The 21,778-nt window shown below is 36.3% G+C and overlaps 1 protein-coding gene across 1 annotated transcript in view; it reads right to left on the minus strand.

Annotated features, from left to right (window-relative positions):
- Positions 1-4,897: 4,897 nt before the first annotated feature.
- The window catches only part of PLEKHS1 (pleckstrin homology domain containing S1), a 28,525-nt gene continuing 11,644 nt past the window's right edge, over positions 4,898-21,778 (minus strand). The window contains exons 7-15 of the mRNA XM_070754009.1: positions 20,553-20,657; positions 19,301-19,411; positions 18,519-18,605; positions 16,719-16,819; positions 14,255-14,440; positions 12,754-12,855; positions 9,792-9,927; positions 6,550-6,635; positions 4,898-5,504 (exon numbers count right to left, since the gene is read on the minus strand). Of these exons, the coding sequence (XP_070610110.1) occupies positions 6,567-6,635; positions 9,792-9,927; positions 12,754-12,855; positions 14,255-14,440; positions 16,719-16,819; positions 18,519-18,605; positions 19,301-19,411; positions 20,553-20,657 (897 nt within the window). The 3' untranslated portion in view covers positions 4,898-5,504; positions 6,550-6,566. The remainder of the gene's footprint in view (positions 5,505-6,549; positions 6,636-9,791; positions 9,928-12,753; positions 12,856-14,254; positions 14,441-16,718; positions 16,820-18,518; positions 18,606-19,300; positions 19,412-20,552; positions 20,658-21,778) is intronic.

The following is a 21,778-nucleotide window of genomic DNA, read 5'->3' on the forward strand; positions in this document are numbered from 1 at the left end:
CGTATTAAAAACCCTTTCTGTCTTATGAACCTGAGCTCGGGTCTGTGGGCGCTCTTACTGCGCCTGCGCTCTCTGACTGCCGAAGGGTTTTCCCTGCCTTGTGACTATCACTGCCCGGATTTCCCATTTGCTTGCATGGGAATTCCCTGCCGGAATTCCCCACCTCCTTTTGCTTGCACTTGAGGTGGGGAACAGTGGAGCCGCCCCATTTCCCTGCCCTCCGCTTCCTCTGCTCCCCGCAGCTGGATTTTCCAAATGGGTTTGCATGCATTATTTGCTTTTACATTGATTCTTATGGCAAACAATGTTTCATCTTACAAACCTTTCACCTTACGAACCTCGTCCCGGAACCAATTAAGTTCGTAAGACAAGGTATCACTGTACATGGATTCATGAGTAACCTTCCAGAGATTCGCATTATGCCTGCCCTAAAAGGTAGCTGCAATTAATTTTCCAGAGTTAATCAAAGATCTGTTAGAACTTTGGAATATTTGGAAATATTTCATAACTAGCAAAATTTGGATCTTTTTCCTTCATATCCACTTCTCCTGGATATCTGTTTTGGATAGATGGGATCCCATACATCATTCCTGTCTGCATATTGGCCCATGCCAACTCTTCTGTTTTGGTCCAGTGTGATCCTAAAACGTTGACTTCTTCAACAATCCAAAACAACATAGTTGCATTTTAGCTTGCAAGCCAAATTTCTTATTTGCCCTTTTCTGACTTTTTGGTGTATTCTTCCTGCCAGCTTCTTACCATCCTCCCCTCTGTAAACTGCATTTTGTGTCTGAAAATCTTGATTCTTTTTCAGACTTATCTCCCACAAGTAGAGTTTGTAAGTTTGGAATAACAAGATGGTAAACTGTGTTTACTTCTGATAGAATTCCTTTCCCCTAATAAATCTCAGCATGGAATTGTCTATTCACAAAACTTATTTTTAAAAAGCATTTAATAAGTAAGGATGAGGCACCATTATTTTTATTCCCCAGTTAGCTTCTTGTATGAGAAAGAATGCTTTCTCTAGTTGTTTTCAATCAGACTACTACCACTAAGTTCCAAGTAACTTAGTCTAAATGGTCCATCAAATATCTAACCATCTATAAATCTTGGAAAACTCAGCAAGAATAGGGCTACTCAATCTTTTTCTTTCCCCTTCTCTCCCTCCCTCCCAGAGGGTCATTATCCATGCATTAAGGGATTTCAGTTTTTACTTTTATTGTTCCAAGGGTGTAATTGCATGTTCACCGTTTTTCATCTCTACTTTCATTGAGTATGTAGGTTGTTGTAATATTTCAGATCATGTTCTGTCTATTTAGTTCACAGTTTTCTTTTAAATTTGGGTACATACTTAAGGAGAAAAATTGTTCATCCGATGATAAAATCAGAATAATGTGATTGGGATGTGAAAATTGATTAATAATAGAAATTATAAGTTTGATTACTCAGCAGAAATTATTAAAATTATAGAAAACTATTATTACTAAGACAATTCTACTTTTTCAGCAAATACAATTCAGCAAATATACCTGAAAAACCTTTTCTATTTTACATGTGTTGGTCTTCTGTTTTTTATACACTCTCATCTTTTTATCATTATGAATACCTAGACATGAACAAATATTTTCCACTCTTGTGAACAACTTCATTCCTTTTACATGAGTGGCAGTATAACTGTGTTGATAGAGCAGCTCTAAAATAAGTACTTATGTAAAGCAAAATACATGGAAATATTATGCTTCTTTACTTGCTTCAAGCAAATTCCTTACAGAATCCCACAAATCTCTCGGCAAAAAGGATTCATTTTGCTTCTAAGCTAGCAAAAGATAACATAGAAGCTGAACTTTGAACAATCACTTTCCAGAAATGATATTAAAAGTTAATTTAGCTATCAAATCAATTTTATTTTCTAATTTTATTTTTATCACTTGGCATGATGAACAACTTGGATTTTTTTTTAAATGAAATGATGAATAAGGGGAATTTTTTTTGTATTAGATATAATTATGGAATGTTTTGCTTGCTTGCTTGCTTGTAAATGAGGAATGAATAGTGTCTTGATTTACATTCTAAACATGAGCACAGCTGCTTTCTAGTCCATTGCTGGTTTCTTGATTTAACCCCCTAATAACACTGATATTAAAAGTGGGGGGGGGGGCATTAACAGTTTCCAGGGAGCAATTATTTGTACCAGCCATGCATTCATAGAAATGACAAAACAGAACTATTTTTCATTGTGTTATTAATGAAACAATTGAAACAATTATCACTGGTAGAGTATAAGATATGAAGCAGTGATAACAAAAGATATTTTGAAGAACAAAAGCAGCTGAAAGACGACTTGGGAGAAGGAAGTCATGATCTAATGTGTGCTTGTAATTAAATCTATAACTCCTCATATTTCTAAGCAGGAGGGATTTTAAAAAAGATGACTGGTGTGACAGTTAAATAAAAATGAGGTTTAATTAGTTAGGAAGATGTCAGGATGGAACATTTGCCAAGCAACAGAACAAAACAATTTCTGACATTTACATTCCTAATTAGCAGATGTTAATAATATCTAATCTTCCACTAAACTGCATTTCACTTAGGATGCATGCAAATTCTGACAACTTTCATCTAAACAATTGAAACAATCCCATGTACAGGAATATAAATTCACACACAGAGAAAATCACCTTCCCCCACCCCCACACACATAGAGAATAGCTTCAAACAATGATAGCGAAATACTTTTAAGGATCAGACGCAGCATGCCACTAAAGTTTAGCTGCTATGAAATTACAGAGTTATTGTCCTCCTATTCCTAGGGTGTCAATGTAACCAGTCTGGTAAGCAAGATGGTGTACATGGTTCATCTTCGACCTGATTTAAAACATTAGTTTTATAAATATGTGTTAAAATACAGTCCTTATAGATGTTATTAAACATTTGAATCAACATCATGTGAAATAGTTAGACTGCATCACAGCAGTCCAGATTGGAGGTAACAATAATCACCTCTTTGTCAAGGAGTAGAGTAGAGTAGAACAGAACAAAATAAAATAGAATAGAATAACTGGGTTGGAAGGGACCTTGGAGGTCTTCAAATGCTCTGCTATCATCCCAGTGCCGAAGAAGCCCTCCATCAAGGAATTGAATGACTACAGACCAGTTGCTCTAACATCTGTAGTTATGAAAACATTTGAAAGGCTAGTGATGTCCCACTTGAAAACCATCACGGATCCACTGTTAGACGCCTTGCAATTTACATACCAAGCAAATAGATCGACAGATGATGCTGTTAATATGGCTCTACACTACATCGTATAACATCTTGAATCTCCAATGACCTATGCTAGGGTCCTCTTTGCAGACTTCAGTTCAGCATTCAACATCATCATACTGAACATTCTCTTAACCAAACTAAATCAGCTAGAGGTACCTGAACTTGTCTTGGTGCATATGCTCTCAGCGTACGTAAAAGAAAAATATACATTTGTAAAGAATCATATGGTACAACACTTAATGATTGTCATAGGGGTCAAATAAGCAATGAAGAAACAATATTAATAAAAATCTTAGGATACAAGCAACGAGTTACAGTCATACAATCCTAAGTGGGAGGAAAAGAATGATAGGAATGATGAGAAAAACTAGTAGAGTAGAAGTGCAGATTTAGTAAAAAGTCTGACAGTGTTGACAGAATTATTTGTTTAGTAGAGTGAGGGTGTTCGGGGGAAAAACTGTTCTTGTGTCTAGTTGTCTTGGTGTGCAGTGCTCTGTAGCGACGTTTTGAGGGTAGGAGATGAAACAGTTTTTGTCCAGGATGTGAGGGATCAGTAAATATTTTCCCCGCCCTCTTTTTGACTCGTGCAGTATACAGGTCCTCAATGGAAGGCAGGTTGTCGGCCATAGGTTTGCCATCATGGTGCTATACTACTTCAGACAAATGGTTGTCCACTCTCTTCTTACAAACTTTCAGTGTTGGAGCATTCACAAGTTCTGGAAGCAAGTTGCTCCATTGATTAATTGTTCTGTCAGGAAATATCTTCTTAGTTCTAGGTTCCCCTTCCATCCATTGCTTCTTATCTTGCCCTCAGATGTTCTGGAGACTAGCTTGACTCGTTCTTTACTCCTTCTTTGTGGCTTGACTCCCTTGTCTTTGTGACAATCCCTGAGGTAATCCCATTCAGGATCTCACTTGGTGAATTTCCAAAGCTAGGGCACTCACTATAGCCACCTATCTTGCTAAAGATTCAAAACGTGTGATATTTTTCTATCTGTCACTGAAACTGATAGTAGTTTTTAACATTCATGCTTCTCTTCTTGACTGTTTGCTACTCCCAAGTCAGTTTTCCTACTTTTGGTGGTTGACTGTGCTATGACTGCTATTGCTACTACCTTCTCCTTAGTTTGCTGACCTCAAAGTTCATAACAGAAATCTTACACAATTTTAAAATAAAATTTGACATAATCTTGTCAAGCCAATGGATTAATCAGATCTATTAATCTTGCAGCTCAAGAGGACACAGTTACCTCTCTCCCTATTTTAGGACCCTCACTGACCACAATGTCAGTGAATGATTGAATTTAGCTATATACGTCTCATAGTTTTAAATATGCATTACTAATAGAGCTCTGCTATATTAATTTTGCCTAGATTGTTAATGCAGTGCCTTCTGGACTGCTGGGCTGTGTCAGGGTTCCAAGTAACACTCTATTCGGATCACAGGTTGACAAATCCAGATTTTTCAGATTAATGCTTGGTATACTATGTGTCAATTTGTCTGTTATTTTATCCTGAACACCTCTCGGCTATAATGAAGAAATGCCCATCCTAAAGTATATCTTGCAAATTTTGGAAAAAACAGTAAAAAAGAAGATGAAGATGGACAAAGTTACCTGGGAATTTATATTTCTTTTTAAAAATAAATTTTATTGAGTTTTGTAAACAGTATAAATAATGACATGTAAGAACAAAACATTTTATTCTTATTTAAAACCATGAGCTATGTACTGCACTTAGAAATTAAACAATACAAACTAAAAAGGGAAAGAAAGAAACAGATATCCAGAAGAAGGTAAATAGTAAAAAATAGGGGAAAGCCATTTTACAACATGCACTGTACAATTAACTTTACATATGTTTCTCTAGTATCAAAACAATATATTGGTACACATGGTTATAGTTCAATTTTTATGAATTAGTCCTATACCATATCAAACATACTAGCTCTTATTTTTGGATCAACACAAAACAAATTCAAAGACCAAGAACTATCATATTTTACTTCAAAACTGGAGACACATGAATCCTTCCTGACATATATAATTTGGCAGTAGTGTTAGGAAAATTCACCTAAAGATCAGTATAAATTAAAATAATTCCAGATTTTTGAAATATAATTAAAAATACATGGAGGAAAATTAACCTTAATTTTTTTACAAGAACTTGGTTAACATTTATCTGCAGCATAAAAAGATAATCTTTTTTTGAAGATCTGTTGAAGTATCCAATATACCTAAAAAAGAATTAGATTAATTAAATTAGTCATACTTAACATTCCTTAGAATCCAGAACCATAGATTTTGCAATATAGGATATTCAAGTTCCCTATTTTTTATTTTATTTTGCATATTGTCTACATTTCTGTCTTTGGTATTTTAAGTTTGTTCATATTGAATTGTTGATTTTGTTTTTATAAAACCAATACACTTATTCATTCTTAATCTCGGACACTGCTAAGGTATCATGTTCAAACAAGAAACACAAAAAATATGTTAGCTATTCATATTGCCACCCAGTTAATTGTATTACTTTAATAATTTTTCAGAAGTTCCCAAATGTATTTTAACTATTAAAATTTATTTTCTTCAAAATGTTTTTCCTGTATTTTTAAAACAAGTATGGTTAAAAAATATTAAATTGCAATGATAACTAAAGGCCTGATATTATATAGTTCATATTATATTTAGTCTCTTTAAATTATCAAATGGAAACACGTGAGAACCTCAGTAAGAAAAAAATGGGAAGGTATCAAATAACATTACGTCCCAATTTTATTATCACAAAGTGAAGTGATTGAATAGTGTTGACACCTATAACTTTTAGTGTAAATAATCAAAAGAAATAAAAGTAAAAAAAAGATGAATCCTTCCTACATGTTTATAATCAAATAATGGTGCTTTGGGAAGCTCCATTCATGAGATTAGAGCAAAACCCTATCTTTCCAAAGTTCTTTCTGTTTTTTCAGTTCCATGTAAATCTTCATAAGTTAACTATGCTAAATTGAGAAAATTATATAATAATTTAACATGATTGTATTAATTTTTTATTATATCATTTAAAATATTTTCACAGAAAATAATGATCAGAAAAGGAGAATGAACTTGTAGAGATCAATTGGCAGATGGGCGAACTGAATAATTGTCACTGAGCTCATATGTTCCTTGATTTCCTTCTGCAGATAGAATAACAAGCCAGTGAAACTACAACAAAGTAAATCTGATTGTGCCCTGGCTGATTGTTAAGTACACGAAAAAGATATAGTCTTATGATATACTTACACTGTTCTTTTATGCTATTATGGACACTTGCATCCTGGAACATGCAAAATCTCTGAATTTGGGAGTCGATTTATTGTCAGTTTTACCTTGGGGTAGAAAAAAGGAGGAATGGTGATTATAGTTTTATATCTTACAGTTTATCTTGTTCTTTTGGGATTAGTAAGATAAACATTTTTTTCACATCCAAAAGTTTTCAAGCTTGCATGAATAGGCTTTTTTTTTTTTTTAAAGAAAACCCTGAAAGCGCTGCAAGATTCAGAGATGCCAGTCCTGGTAAGATGCATCTCTTGCACAGTGGGGTGCAATTTGGGGGTGAAGGTGGGGCAGGACGTGGGATGGGAAGGCTGCAAGACATGCATCTTATTGGAGATTTCTGGTTAGCCAATCATCTTACGAAGTGGTAGGCTGAAAGAGGAAAAAAATAAAGAAGCTTTATTACTGGGAGAGGAGCTATTCGTAGATTCCCAGGAGGGGGATTTTGGCAGGAAAAGAGGATGTTGAAGGAGAAAACTGGGGATAAATCTTCTAGAAAAGAATTTCTGATTGAGAACTGACACTGTGTCAAGTGTGGGACACGATAAGCTTTCTAAGATTTGACTGTGGTAGTTTGTACTAAGAGTAGTGCCCTACATATGTCTGGCTGTGTGTGTTCTAGGTTGTACTCCTCTTCACCCTCAAGATGGCCTGCTGACCTCCACAAGAAGGCAAGGGGCCAACGGGCGGGAGGGATTTGCAAAGCCAATCTGTTCATCGACGGGCTGAGCTCCAGCTGAGTGAAGGGAAAGACTTATGAGGCCAAAGCCACTGTGCAGACGTTTGCCCAGGTTCGCCTGGTGCACCAATTGCGGCCCTATCTGGACCGGGACTCACTGCTCACAGTCACTCATGCCCTCATCACCTCGAGGCTCGACTACTGTAATGCTCTCAACATGGGGCTACCTTTGAAAAGTGTTCGGAAACTTCAGATCGTGTAGAATGCAACTGCGAGAGCAATCATAGGCTTCCCAAGGCATGCCCATGTTACACCAACACTCCACAGTCTGCATTGGTTGCCGATCAGTTTCCGGTCACAATTCAAAGTGTTGGTTATGACCTATAAAGCCCTTCATGGCACCGGACCAGAATATCTCCGGGACCGCCTTCTGCCGCACGAATCCCAGCGACCGGTTAGGTCCCACAGAGTTGGCCTTCTCCGGGTCCCGTCGACTAAACAATGTCATTTGGCGGGACCCAGGAGAAGAGCCTTCTCTGTGGTGGCCCCGACCCTCTGGAACCAGCTCCCCCCACCCTCCTTGCCTTTCGCAAGCTCCTTAAAACCCACCTCTGTCGTCAGGCGTGGGGGAATTGAAATTTTTTTCTTCCTTCCCCCTAGGCTTATAGAATTAATACATGGTATGTTTGTTGGTATGATTGGTCTCTTAAATTGGGGTTTTTTAGATTACTTTTTAATATTAGATTTGTTACATTGTTTTTTATTGTTGTTAGCCGCCCTGAGTCTTCGGAGAGGGGCGGCATACAAATCTAAATAAACTAAACTAAACTAAAAGAAGAGAAGCTGCCTTTGCTTCTGCTGGTAGTGGCAGCACAGAACCCATCGCCAGGGTAACAAGCAACTACCAGGACTACGGCAAGGCAAAAAGGACTCCCCCAAAACCCCTTTCCCCTTTAGTCAAGGACGAGCGCTGCTGTGGTTACTGTCTGGGATTGTCTGTCTCCCCCCCCCCATAGCTTAGTCCAACCCCAAGATCATTTCTGCTGGCCCATTTATTAACTCTACCCATGTGGTTATTAGTCAAGAGTATTATTTTTTTTTTAAATCCCTGTGTTTTTAACTGCTGGCAAAATCTACTCTATTTATTGCCATTCTTCTGGGGGAGCTACAGTTCTTGCTTGATGCCTTTGGGCCAGGTTCTTGTTAAGATATTCATGAACTTGGAAAGCCATGTTAACAAGGTCAGCCAATGAATAGACATAGCAACTAATTTAGCTAATGGGAGCTAATCACTTCTGGGTCTGTGCAGAGAATCGAAATTGAAACTTAAGCTTAAGGTTGGGCGTGGCTTAGCCCACTCTATCTCTGTCCAGTCTTTACTCTCAGCCCATGCTGTGCTTGTCTGCTCTGCTAAAATGAAACTAACTCTGTTGCTTTTGTTTAGTTGAAGAAATAATCTACTTGTGGTATTGTATACTGTATATATAACTATGTTTATAAAGAAGTTTATGAATCCAACTGAATCAGTTATCTGTGTGTGCTTCTGGAAATTGATTTTTTTTTGTAACAGACTTATGTTCTTTATAGCTGGATTCGGGTACAACCAGGCACAGCCCTACTTAAACATAGTTTAGTTTGTTAAACATAAAATGACTGGATTCACATGTTAAGCCAAAACCAATCCAGTTTCATCATGGCATGATACAAATGCATGAATACAGATTCCTTCTCAACCTGCCAAAAAAACAGCCACCCCCAAAAGTAAAGGTTATGTTTATTTCCAACAGAGCTCAGTTCCTAAATGACGTATGGACATATCCCATTTAGTTTTCGTGGCAACATATAGAAGTGTTTTTTCATTTATATATGTTGCTAGTTATTTCCCAAAGGACCTTATAACGGTAGCTCTTAAGATTGCTAGTAAGGTCCCTTCCAAGTCCTAGCCTGCTCTGACCTTGGTTGGTTTCCCAGTTCATCCGCAGCTTAGTATCTAGAAGTCTATCATGTTGTGCCATTTTCACCATTCGTGGTTAGTTATTTTATTTATTGCATGTAGGTTTTAATAATAAAAGTCGCAGCCACTGTACTGGGGCTGAGAGGGGCAGTGACGCTGCGGGAGGAAAGATCAATTTGGGGGTGGCAGGTGGGGCAGGGGATGGGGCGAGTCTGCTAAAAAGGGAAAATTTTCCTACCATTTCCTGTGGGTGTGGCTTGGTGGGGGGTGTCATATGAGTGGGTATGAGTGATGGAAAGTTGGCCACGCCCACTCAGTCACATGTCCATCAAACCACACCCACAAAATAAGCCATGGCCCACAGAAACAGTAGTAAAAAAAATTAGAACCCATCCCTGATCCTATGGCTAATGAAGTTGGGGAGATGAATGGGGAGATATTGGTGATACATGATCACTTACCATATGGCTGGATATTTCTAATTGTGGATTAGCAATTTATAAGTGGATAGATGGGACAAAATATCTAATATTCTATTGCTTAGTGCTAGGTTTTACCTCAATTGCTATTTCTTACCTCCTTTCTTGTGGATCTACTTATGAACCAAAAGATTTCATCCATATCTTTGATTTGCAAATCATTCACAGCCACTATATAATCTCCTTGATGAAATATGCATCCTAAACAAAAGGGGTCTTTCCATTGAGAAATACTGCAGTAAATTAGAGAAGGGACAAACAGCAGACATTTTAGATTTCTTATCTAACCTGAACTGGAAACAAACAGAGAAAACCACCTTTGACCACAGTTTTAAAGTTGCATTCCCTTCACTGTTGTCAATTTTGCTTGAAGTTGGTGGGATCTGATCATGTTGAATTTTCATTGCACAGCATATCTGTCAAGCTGTCATTAAAACGTCTAGAAAATGGAATGAATCTGAGAGCTGTTCATTTATTAGGACCAGGAAGAGCAATTAATTAAAAATAAAATTGTCTGCAAGTGGAGAGTGGAAGGCTATTGCTATATTAAAATATTCCACACCAAATTATTATATGGTCATATACAACTCTCTCCTGATCTTAATGTCTTGCAGCACACTCTACTTCAATAGGTTCCAAAAATTAGCAGCAGAAACAAAAACTTGATGCTCAATGAATGAACTCGGAGAAGCATTTGCTTTCATGTGTGTGTGTGTGTGTGTGTGTGTATGCACACACACACACACACACACACATGCGTGTTATTAAAAGAAAATCTCCCTGGTTTTTATATTGATGTATTCTCCTTATTTTATTTCCATATTGTTTTATTTCTGTTTACACTCCTTTCATTTTCTTCCTTTTTATTATTGTAAACTGTCTGGAGAATCCCTATGGCAGTGTTTCCCAACCTTGGCAACTTGAAGATATCTGGACTTCAACTCCCAGAATTCCCCAGCCAGCGAATGAAGGTTGGGAAACACTGCCCTATGGCAAGATAGGTGGCAAATAAATTTAACAAATAAGTAAATGACCTATACATTATTAGTTATTGATCAGGTATGAATGATTAGAATCTAAAGTTGAGGGATCATGATAGTTTTATTAATACACCCCCCCCCCCCCCAAGCCTCCTACTTTGGAAGAAGTTAAGGAAGCAATACAATGTTGTTAAGAAGAACATTGTTACTTAGTGTCTTCATAATTTGGAGAAAGACTGTGGAAGAGCAAGTGTGACACCTTGTGGTTTATCAAGGCAGTAGGACTTTAAAAGCTTGCCAAGTTTTTTGTTCATTTAAATTTTTTTATCCTGGGTGTCTATTTTGGGAAGAATTATCAACCCCATATTAGGCTTCTGACATTGTTTTCTGCCAGCTGAATTTACTTTAATACTGATGATATGATACTCAAGAGCAACAATGCATCCTGGACTATACAGCTCTGTCCATCAATTTGGTCTCTTCATATGTTTGTTCTCCCTGATGCAAATACAATATCTCAATTTCCTTTTACTAGTATAGAGCGCATAGTATTGATGCTTAAAATTATGCATCTTAATTTCCATATCTTAATTAACTACACAACAGCTCCTTGAAAACGTCTTCATTTTCCAAAGATAATCATTGCAGTATCCCAATGTCGTTTGACATGATTTAGGTTTCAGACAGTGTTTATCTTTCTTTTCAGGGAGGGGCGGAGCTCTTTATCTGAATCTATTTCACTTTGTTTCAATGCTTCTTAAAGCAATAACGATGTCCTGTTTAATTAAATTCATCTTGCCACGATTTGATGTAGGTATATAATGAGTCTGAGATCAGATCCACAAATCCTTTTCATTTCAAGCTCTGTTCTTTTGCGTCTTATAAAAATTATGTCTATTTTTCCCCTTTGAGGGAATTTAGAATCTATGTCTACTCAAGTAGAAGATAAATGTAATAAATAACAATATAAAAAAGCATGGAATCTTAAAATTTTTAAATAAATAAAGACCATTAAAGTAACATATAAGTAGCTGTTAAAATTAAAAGAATTAAGAATTAATTAAATAATTAAAATGAAAAGATCTACTACTACTACTACTACTTCTACTACTACTACTACTACTACTACTAATAATAATAATAATAATAATAATAATAACAATTTATTAGATTTGTATGTCGCCCCTCTCCGAAGACTTCATGACTTTAAAAAGAATTTTTATAAAGTTTATTTTATTATTATTTATTTATTATTTAGATTTGTATGCCGCCCCTAATCCGAGTAAGTTTAAAACATTTAAAATTTAAAAGAAAACCCCATATACTAACAGATACACACACAAGCATACCATGCACAAATTAAACATGCCCAGGGGGAGATGTCTCAATTCCCCCATGCCTGACAAAACTCTATGGAAAGACCTGAAATATATTTTTTTGTAATATTGGAACTATCTAATCAAATTAATTGACTTTAGTTAATGAAGTTAAAATCTCAATAGATGATGTGCATCTGACTGGCCTTTTCTGGATTTGAAAATTAAATTAGGCTGGATTAAGAAACCTCAAAGGAGTACCAGTCCTGTATGACTGAGAAGTTGAGGGTAAAATACCTTGGGAGATGGCGGTCATAAACTATTTCCATAATATTGCCAAAAAACAGTAGTGTAGATTTCTCTACAAATTCACCAAAAGTTGGACTCATTTTGAAAGTGACTTTGCTACTTTTAATAGTTAACCAATGGCACATTAATTAGTTGGAGCTGTCTCTTGTGAAAGAATATTTGGTGATGAGAAGATGGCATTACTAAAAATAACCCATGCATTTATTTTGGCCTGACAGCATATTAATTATGATAAAGCAATATAGTTTGTTAAGCCGACAGGAGTGTTATTAAAGTCCCTTCAATGTAATCTTTGTTGAAAAACTGTAATTTGAATTTGATCATTTAGTTGTCTGATTCATTTTAAGAAGTTAACACATTCTCAACCTCCCAAAACAATTCAGCTGACTGTTTTTTAGAAGTTCAAATAATAAATACAGTAAGTAATTAGTAAAATATAAATAAAAGACTTTACCATATGCATCCAGAAGCTTTTACAAGTGTTAAGTAGGAAATAATATTATTCTGGGGAAGGAGAATATCCACCTGTTCCAACTGGTTATCATCTGTGATTGTACTGAAAGAGAGCATGGAATCCAGAATATAGAGCTGTCTGATCAGAACATTTACAATTTCAAGCTATTCCTACACATGCTAATTCTTAAGATAGAAAACATATCCTGAAAGCAATAGGTAGCAAAATATATAGCTATCTAGACTGAACTGGGAAACATCCAGCCAGATATAGTTCAAATCTGCAGCAAACAGATTTGAATATTTATTTATTTATTTGTTTGTTTGTTTGTTTGTTTGTTTGTTTGATTTTTTTTATGCCGCCCTTCTCCTTAGATTCAGGGCGGCTTACAACATGTTAGCAGAGCTAGCATATTGCCCCCACAATCCAGGTCCTCATTTTACCCGCCTCGAGTCAACCTTGAGCCCGTGATGAGATTTGAACCGCTGACCTACAGTCAGCTTCAGTGGCCTGCAGTACAGCATTCTACCTGCTGCGCCACACCGGCTCCTTTAACTTGGCATATAAAGTGGTACCTTTACTTACGAACTTAATTCATTCTGTGACCAGGTTCTTAAGTAGAAAAGTTTGTAACAAGAAGAAATTTTTCCCATAGGAATCAATGAAAAAGCAAATAATGCGTGCGATTGGGGAAACCACAGGAATGGTGGAGGCCCTGTTTCCTCCCAGGAAATTCCTAGAGAGACCCCATGAAAGCTTCTCCATGCCTTTTCTGGCCCTGTTTCCTCCCAGGATATTCCTAGAGAGGCCCCACAGAGGCTTCTCCCTGCCTTTTCCAGCCCTGTTTCCTCCCAGGAGATTCCTAGCGAGGCCCCATGGAGGCTTCTCCCTGCCTTTTCCAGTTACAGTTTCAAAGGCTTGGGTTTGTAAGTGGAAAATGGTTCTTGAGAAGAGGCAAAAAAATCTTGAACACCCGGTTCTTATCTAGAAAAGTTCATAAGTAGAGGTGTTCTTAAGTAGAGGTATCACTGTAGTTGGATTTCTGCCCCCTTCCATATAATTATATTTTTATTTAAAATTCTATTTTTCCAAATTCCAAACAGCATTAATATCTCTTTCTCCTCTTGGATATGGCATGAGTACAAGATGCTGTCAAACCAAATACAGATATACAGTACAATTACATGCCCCAGCCAAAGAGAGGGCATTAGGTAAGAATGAAAAAAATGGGCCATTTTATTTTTCCCCTACCTGCCTTAATATGTAAATAAAGAACATTTATGCTTTGGTGAATTCATTGAATAAGATGATGGAAAAATAAAGTTAAACATTACTTCCTGGTTCACATAATGAAATAACATGCCAACTTTAAAAAAATGTTGATTAGCTACCAATGTGTTGTTTATCTATTTAAAACTGGAACAATTTGACAAGGTTTCCTTTTAGATCTCAACATTTTACAATCATGAAGGAAATGACTGTATTCAAAAGAATTTCTAACCTGAGAATAATAGACAATTGAACCACTGATAAAAAGAAGAGTTTGGGTGTTTTTTCCAATGTTCTTTGTAATGGCTTTGGTTCATGTTGACTATTTTCTGCCACTTGTATATCCGTCTGATTTTGGGAAAGGATCACTAATTCATTGTTTACATCTTTTGGCTTTATTTCCACCAATTCTGGAATCCTAAAGAATAGATTATATTAACATTAAAAGACATTTATCAATCAGGTCCTCAAAATTCTCAACCTCTGGACAATCACCTGAAGAGCAACACTTGAATGAAAGCAGATCATGTAAAATTAAGGCCATAAGTCATGAATTTTTAAAATCAGTCTTTGGACATGTATTAAAGCTATATTAAGTACACTGAAATGTTTGGAACAAAATGTACTTAAGTTGCATTGTTCTGCTTTGTGGGTTTTTTTCTCAAAATTCAAAATTCTTCCTAAATTTTTATTTTTCTAGGCCTTCAGATATTTGAAGATCCAGATTTTTATTTGCTTCTTGTTCTAGCTCAAATAATTATGTGTGATTCCATATTTGGACAGTCTTATATACCTTTAAACCAGTGTTAGATCCTGGCAACTTCCATATTATTTTAAATATTGTTATTAATAAACTTTAAATGCTATGTTAGGCCCATACAGCAAACATCAAAGTCACATACTTCTTTTCTTGTTTGGCCATAAGGAAAAAAGTTTTATTTATTAGCAGGTTTTGCTTAAACACAATTTGCTTTGTCATTCTTATCAATAATATGTAGTCAGCATTAAATAGAGAGTATTTAAAACAGATCTACATTAAATTCACTGGCTGTATTTAACTCTAATTAAATTCACTGACTGTATTTAACTCTAATTTGATGTGATTTTTGAATTTGGCCACAGTGTTATTTATAACTGGCTTATGTACAGGCATAGCAAAAGAAAACGAAGTGTGTAACCAGTGCAGAAACAGAATAGCAGTATATTTCTTTAGAAATTTATTGATTATGAGTTAAATATGTGATCAATATGCAATTAGAATTATTGGTAATAATTAGAATCATTCTGACTGTGCTAGTATTAATATCAGAAGTTATATTTTACACTTGGTACTGATCTCCAATCTAACATCAGTTTGAATTCAGGAGATATAGTTAATCAAATGTTTACATGCTGATAGTCCTTTTGAAATAAAATTGTAGAGTATATCAGCAAGACTGAATGTACATTTTCTGATGCAATAAAGATTAATTTAAAATAGAAAGAACATACAAGAGGAACACCGGAGTCGAAATTGAACCCTGGAATTTTCCCCTACAGTCTGAATCTCCTTCTTCTTCCTCTAAATCTTTGACCTATCTCACTAGCTCTCATGCTTTCAGAATTCTCATTCTCCCTCCTCTCCCAATTATTTGCAATGGGCAATTAACCAATAGAGAGTAAATCATTCACAATATTTCTGAGCAGGGAGGGGGATTTATTTCAGCACAAAAAGAGAACTCAGAAGGAAGTGCTTTGTGCCATTTTTTTTAGGGACAAAATATCAGAGTAGGGCACCTTGGCATGACCAACTGTGGCAGCCAGCTCCAGGTGACTCCCTTGCCACTAACAAGTTGCTTCTACCAACTCACTACTGCAAAATCATTACAGGTCAACTCAACACAGGCAATTTACTGCAGGGACAAATTTCTGCAGGCACCTGGGACAACTTTTTGTGGTAAGCGGGCAGACGAGCGAGGGAGTGAGCAGAGCCAGGTAGGCAGACAGATGTGTGGGTGGACAGATCACATAACAGTGATGGCAGCTAGGGGCTTCCCATTCTCACATCTGCCACTGCTGCCACCACTGTGCACTCTTCTCACCTTCTCGCTCACTCACTTACCTGCCTGGCTGTCCATTTGGACACCAGAAATGTTGAGTTGTCCTGAAACAACCTGGCAGCAATGAGTTGGCAAAGGCAACTTGACAGTGGCAAAGGGGCTGTCCCTACCTGGCCATCCACAGCTGGCTACACCAAGTTGTTCTGGATCCAAAATAGCTGTATTGTCCATTTAGGCAACTTGAGGAACCAAGCACTTCCTGTAAAACTATGGTTTTTTTTCTTTTTAATTAGAATTTTAAAGACTGCTTTTTAGTGTATTAATTGGATTGCTATTATTCTTATTTTTCTGTATATGCTGTGAGCCGCCCCGAGTCCTTGGAGTGGGGCGGCATACAAATCCAATAAAATAAATAAAATAAAATAAACTACTAGATATGTATTGCACAATAAAGGATTGCATTTTCTGCCATTTTTTTTGCCATTCTGGTTTTGAAACCAACTCTGGTGGTCTTACCTGCAACATGCATAATCAGGAGAACTTTTAAATTATTGCACTTATTGTTGACTTTGCTACTCACATGGAAAGAAAGTTGTAAAAGAAATGCATAAAATTTGTTTCAGGAGAGAAACATCTTATTGGTAGTACTATACTTACAAATCTTTCATGGACATGTATTCTTTAGTGCTACTGAGCTTTTCATTGTCTGACATTGTAGATTCTTCCAGAGTGTCAACTCCATCAATCACCTCATCCAACTTTGAAAATAAATTATATACAATTAATAAATGTGTGTCTTATACACTGTTTGTACACAAAATGGATCAACTAAATTTAAGAGTTTCTTGATTTGGATTATGCTATTATTGGAATATTGATACACTATGTCATGCCCCGATCGGAGTCTGAATCTGCAGTGAAAGATTAGCTGGAACAAGAACTGACAGAGATGGAGACGCCGGCTCTATTGGCCTTGGAGGTGATTGGGGAAGGACAGAGGTAGTCCAGGCAATGCTTTTCTGAATTAGTAAGGCCTATAGACAGGGGAAGCTCAGGAAAAGAGCAAGGATTATCCACTCCTGATCCGACAGCAAGAAGGAAAGAGAGACTGCAAGATCAATGCAGATTGAGCTGGCTACGAGGGAGGACAGTGTCCCACTTCCTTTAACAAAGCATCCATGGGGATTGAGATGTAAGGAGGTGCCGGTGGGAGGGGCATTTGTCAGGAACAAGTGTTAAATCTGCATATGTGTTCACTTGCCAAAGCCTGGAGATTGCTGTTTTCTGTCTTGTAAGGTTTGCCAGTTTGCATGCTTCGCTGAATTTCTTATTACAGTTACTATTTAGCTAACCTGGCTGATTGGACTGCTGGCCCTGGTTAATATTTGGGTCAACCTGGTTGATTGGACTGCTGGCCCTGTTTGTTGTTTGATTAATCTATCTTATTGGAGAGCTGACTTGGTTGCTGTTTGGTTAACCTGGCTTGCTGGGCTACATGCAGCCAGAGGCTTCTGAAGGTGCATGTGAAAACTTTCCTCCAGGATTTGTAGTGAATGTGGGAACATTGGGGGGCACAGTTAGAGCAATAAAGGGGACTCCTGTGGTTGTGTTGCTTTTGTGCCATTCCCTGGGAGATCACACACACTATCTGGCTAAAGTTAAAACTGTTTCTTAGTATTGAAGCAAAATAAAATAGTAATTGCTTAGCAATCAATTTAGTTTCTAAAAAAACCTCAGTAAAACTGTGGCTCCTGAAAATCTTACAGTACAGTTCAAATTGATTTAGATAAAACAGATGACAAAAGGAGAAATAGGTTTATTTTCACTGCCCTGCTCAAATCCAGCTTTTTGATTTGACCAAAGTAGTCCCTAGTGAATCAACATTATATATATATCACAGTTGCTCTCTATAGAATTGTCATTCGGCTGAGAAATGAGTGACAAAGAAAAACAGACCTATTCTTTTCTCATTTGTGGCTTCCTTCTTGATGTACTGCATATAATGCTTACATTATCTGGGGTTATGTTAAACATGTATTAACATGAGATGTATTGGGGAGTAATACTCTACACTTGAGATGCTAAAGGAGATCACACACACACACACACAACATATGTGTATGTATGCAGAGGTGGGCTGCTAAGGTGGAATGGTGACATGTGCTTGCCTCCGTAGGTCTGAGTGCTAGCAGAGTCCTGCCCAATTCTGCTACTGCACCTAGACTATAGCGAAATTGCTACCTGCCCAGGTGCAGTAGCAGAAGTGCACTGGATTCCGCTAGCACTCAGAGCCACAGGGATGAGCACACATCATCGTTCTATCTTAGCAGCCACCTCTGTGTGTATGTATAAATAAATAACATGGTAAATATTGTATTTATTTATGCAGACTTGTGCATTGTGCTTACTCCATAGCTAGACTAATCAATAAATGGGAGAGCATGCCATTCTGCTTACCTGAGCTAAAATACTTGTTGGAGTAAGGTAATATTCTTCTTTGTCTTTTTCTTCCTGTTCGTCAACAGGAATATTTGTCAGTTGCCTCTGAAACAATAATTTAATTATTCTTTAATCAATAACATTTGAGAAGATAAAATAAATGTTAGCTATAAAAATCAGCACGTAACAGTGAGGTACCTATTGCTTCCTTATTAGACCATCAGAAATGAAGTTCAGAAAATGGAGGTCACTGATTAAAATATAATATAATATATACAGTATATATATAAAACAAAGCCAAATTAAAAATCGCTCTCTGCCAGTTGGTATAATTTGTCTATTAAATACTGTAATAAGAGCTGTTGCTATAATTTTAAAAGACAGTATATGGTAAAATGCTGATACCTACTGAACATTATCAAGCTAATACATAGATTCCATACACATTTATTTTATATAGATAGTCTTCCCAAAAGGTAAAACATCTGCATATTGCATTGTTTTACTAATCATTCATTCATCAATACTAACTGTCAAACATGACCATATTTGAAGCTTCACAAGTGTAAAAAGAACCAGCAATAAAGTAACTATTGGTTGGTTGGTTGGTTGGTTGGTTGGTTGGTTGGTTGGTTGGTTGGTTGGTTGGGAGGGAGGGAGGGAGGAAGGGAGGGAAGGAAGGGAGGAAGGAATTATAGCTTGTGAAATTGTTTACCTTACTACAAATAATGAAATATTATTAACAAATATTTCAGATAATCCTGATAGACAACGTATCCTCTATCAGTTTCTGAACTCACCAGGCGTTGTAGGACTTTTCTTGGTGACTCATAAATATGTAATTCTTGTTGGATTTCTTGACAACTAGGGTCTGAGTTTGGCCTTCTTTTGTTAGCTGATGTTGCTATGTCCTATGCCACAAAGAAAACAATTAATCACTAAATGGCTTTATTTCAAAGTGCTTAAATAATCGTGATAGCTGAAAATAGTATGATATAAATATAATATATTACAAATAAATAATATAAACAGACTTTCTCTTTAATTTCCTTTTAACATATTACTATTATAGAAGAAGTAAAGGGTATTTTTTTTAAATACCCTTATGCTTTATCACTTACTAAGGATATATTTGTCAATGGCTCAGTCAAGACATCCTGTTAATGTTTTTAATGTTAATGTGGAAGAAGAGTGGAAACTTTTTTGAAAACAATGTTTTGCAACCTTCTGTCAGGCCTGGAAACCATTTTGGGCATTTGATCTTCAGGCGTTCCATATTTAGTGCTGTGGGAAACTGGGAGGGGGGAATGTATGGAGCTGATGAGATATATAGTCATAATAACATTCCTTTGTCCTAGAGTCAAGGCTGCAGGCAGGAGCAGTGTGACTGGAGAGCATCTCCAGTTGGGATGGTGCATTGATTGGACCACGTGATGGACACGTGGGTGCTAAGGCAGGGATTTTGACTTTCTTTTGAGTGGGGAAAACCCAGGAGCTTTCAGATTCGAGTTTTCCCAGATGTGACAACATGACATCTCTAATAAAGTGGAGTTTTGAGGAATGCCTAGCCTCAGATTCTTCTTTTGTTGGGGATGTTACATGGAACCCTTACACCTTGGGGAGCTTAAGAAGTGTAGACTTTGAATTCCTAGGATTTTCCAGCCAGTATTCTTGGGATGTTATCCAGTTAATGATTTTGGCTCATCTCAGATAAGAAATAAAAATTGTTGGGAAAAAAACAAATATGAAGTCTTTGCTTTATTCTCATGCCACCTCAAGTATTGAATTAAAAAGAAATCATAAATATCCAGAGTTATCATAAGAATGGAAGAAAGTCTGATCAAGTACATCGCTCCCAAAACTCCTAAAACAAGCTAATAAAGACTAAGTTTGCTTAGTGGTAATGTAAGAGTAACTATTAGGAGAAAGAATGAAGAATGAAATCAGATTTCTTAGGAGAGGATATTTCTGGACTTCTTAATATCTTGTCCCTTTATATTAAATAACTGGCTTGCAATTAAAGTGGATATGTCTATAAAATTAAACACTTACTTCATATTTAGTGCCAAGACACTGATCCTTTTTGGTGACAGCAGTAGTATCCAAGTCATCAAGATAGGCTGGGATAGATTTGGAACGACTTCTGACTGTCAGTTTCTAATTCAAAATTTAGACAACAAGTTTTATATACTTTTATTTAAATCATAACAACTGTTGATCAACAGCTAAAGGCATGTTTCTGCAAGTATTTGGGGGCAAGTAGTATGCAAGGTATCTTTTGGGCAGATTATTCGTTGTTGCTTGTTTCTTTTTATTTTACACGTTTCCTTATTTTCTAAACTAATTTACAAATTACTTGAGACCCACAAAAATGGACAGTGTATAATCTGTGTTACAAATAAATGGCTACATTCTTTCTTTGAAACTGCAGGTGCCCATAATTAATATCCATATTACATTCCATCCATCTAGGATGGCAAGTATCTTCAGAAAACTATGCAAAAGTTAGCCAAGTACTACTTGCTTGTTTTATTGCATTCCTTTATTTAATTAATTATTTATTTATTTTAATTAATTGGGCTTGTACATTTAATCCTCAAACATCCAAATTGTTTTTTCTAGTTGAAGAGGCATTACTTTGAGATATAAAATTGTGTTATTTATGTATGAGCTCTTGCGATTAAACATTTTGTGACAGGGGTCATTGTGGCTTACTTTTTCTTCCTTGGTGCTTTTCTGAAAACAATGCAAGGATTGTGTTGCAAGACTATAATAGTCCCAGGTGTGCTGCCCTTTCATTGAAGGTTCAGATCTTTTCCCGGATATGCCGTGGAGGGAAATTGTGCTAGTTCTTGGGTTTTCACCTTTTTTTTTTCATTTTACTGCATTGTATGTTATTTTAAATTGTATGCCACCCAAAGCATTTATGTAAATGTGATTTATAAATAAACATAAAAGAAATAGAAAATTTCCCTTACTAGCAAAGATTTACTAGTAATCAATTTTATGATTGTTAATGACATGGGAGATTGATGATTAGGTTCAGGTTAATTGTTTTACTATTGTTATGATTGTTGTATAGTTATTGCTTTCACTGTTGTTGTGAGCCAGCCAGAGTTGCTTAATATATAATTATTTTTTCTCCAATAACAAAGATGGGTAGCCATATAAATCTTTTAAATAAATACAGTACAAGACTTTTTAAATATTTGATCTGCTGTAATCCTGTCTTTTAAAATTGGACTTGTATCACAAGTAAAAATCAAGAATTATGTACA

The sequence above is a fragment of the Erythrolamprus reginae genome, chromosome 5 (genome assembly GCF_031021105.1).
Source record: "Erythrolamprus reginae isolate rEryReg1 chromosome 5, rEryReg1.hap1, whole genome shotgun sequence".
NCBI lineage: Eukaryota > Metazoa > Chordata > Lepidosauria > Squamata > Dipsadidae > Erythrolamprus > Erythrolamprus reginae.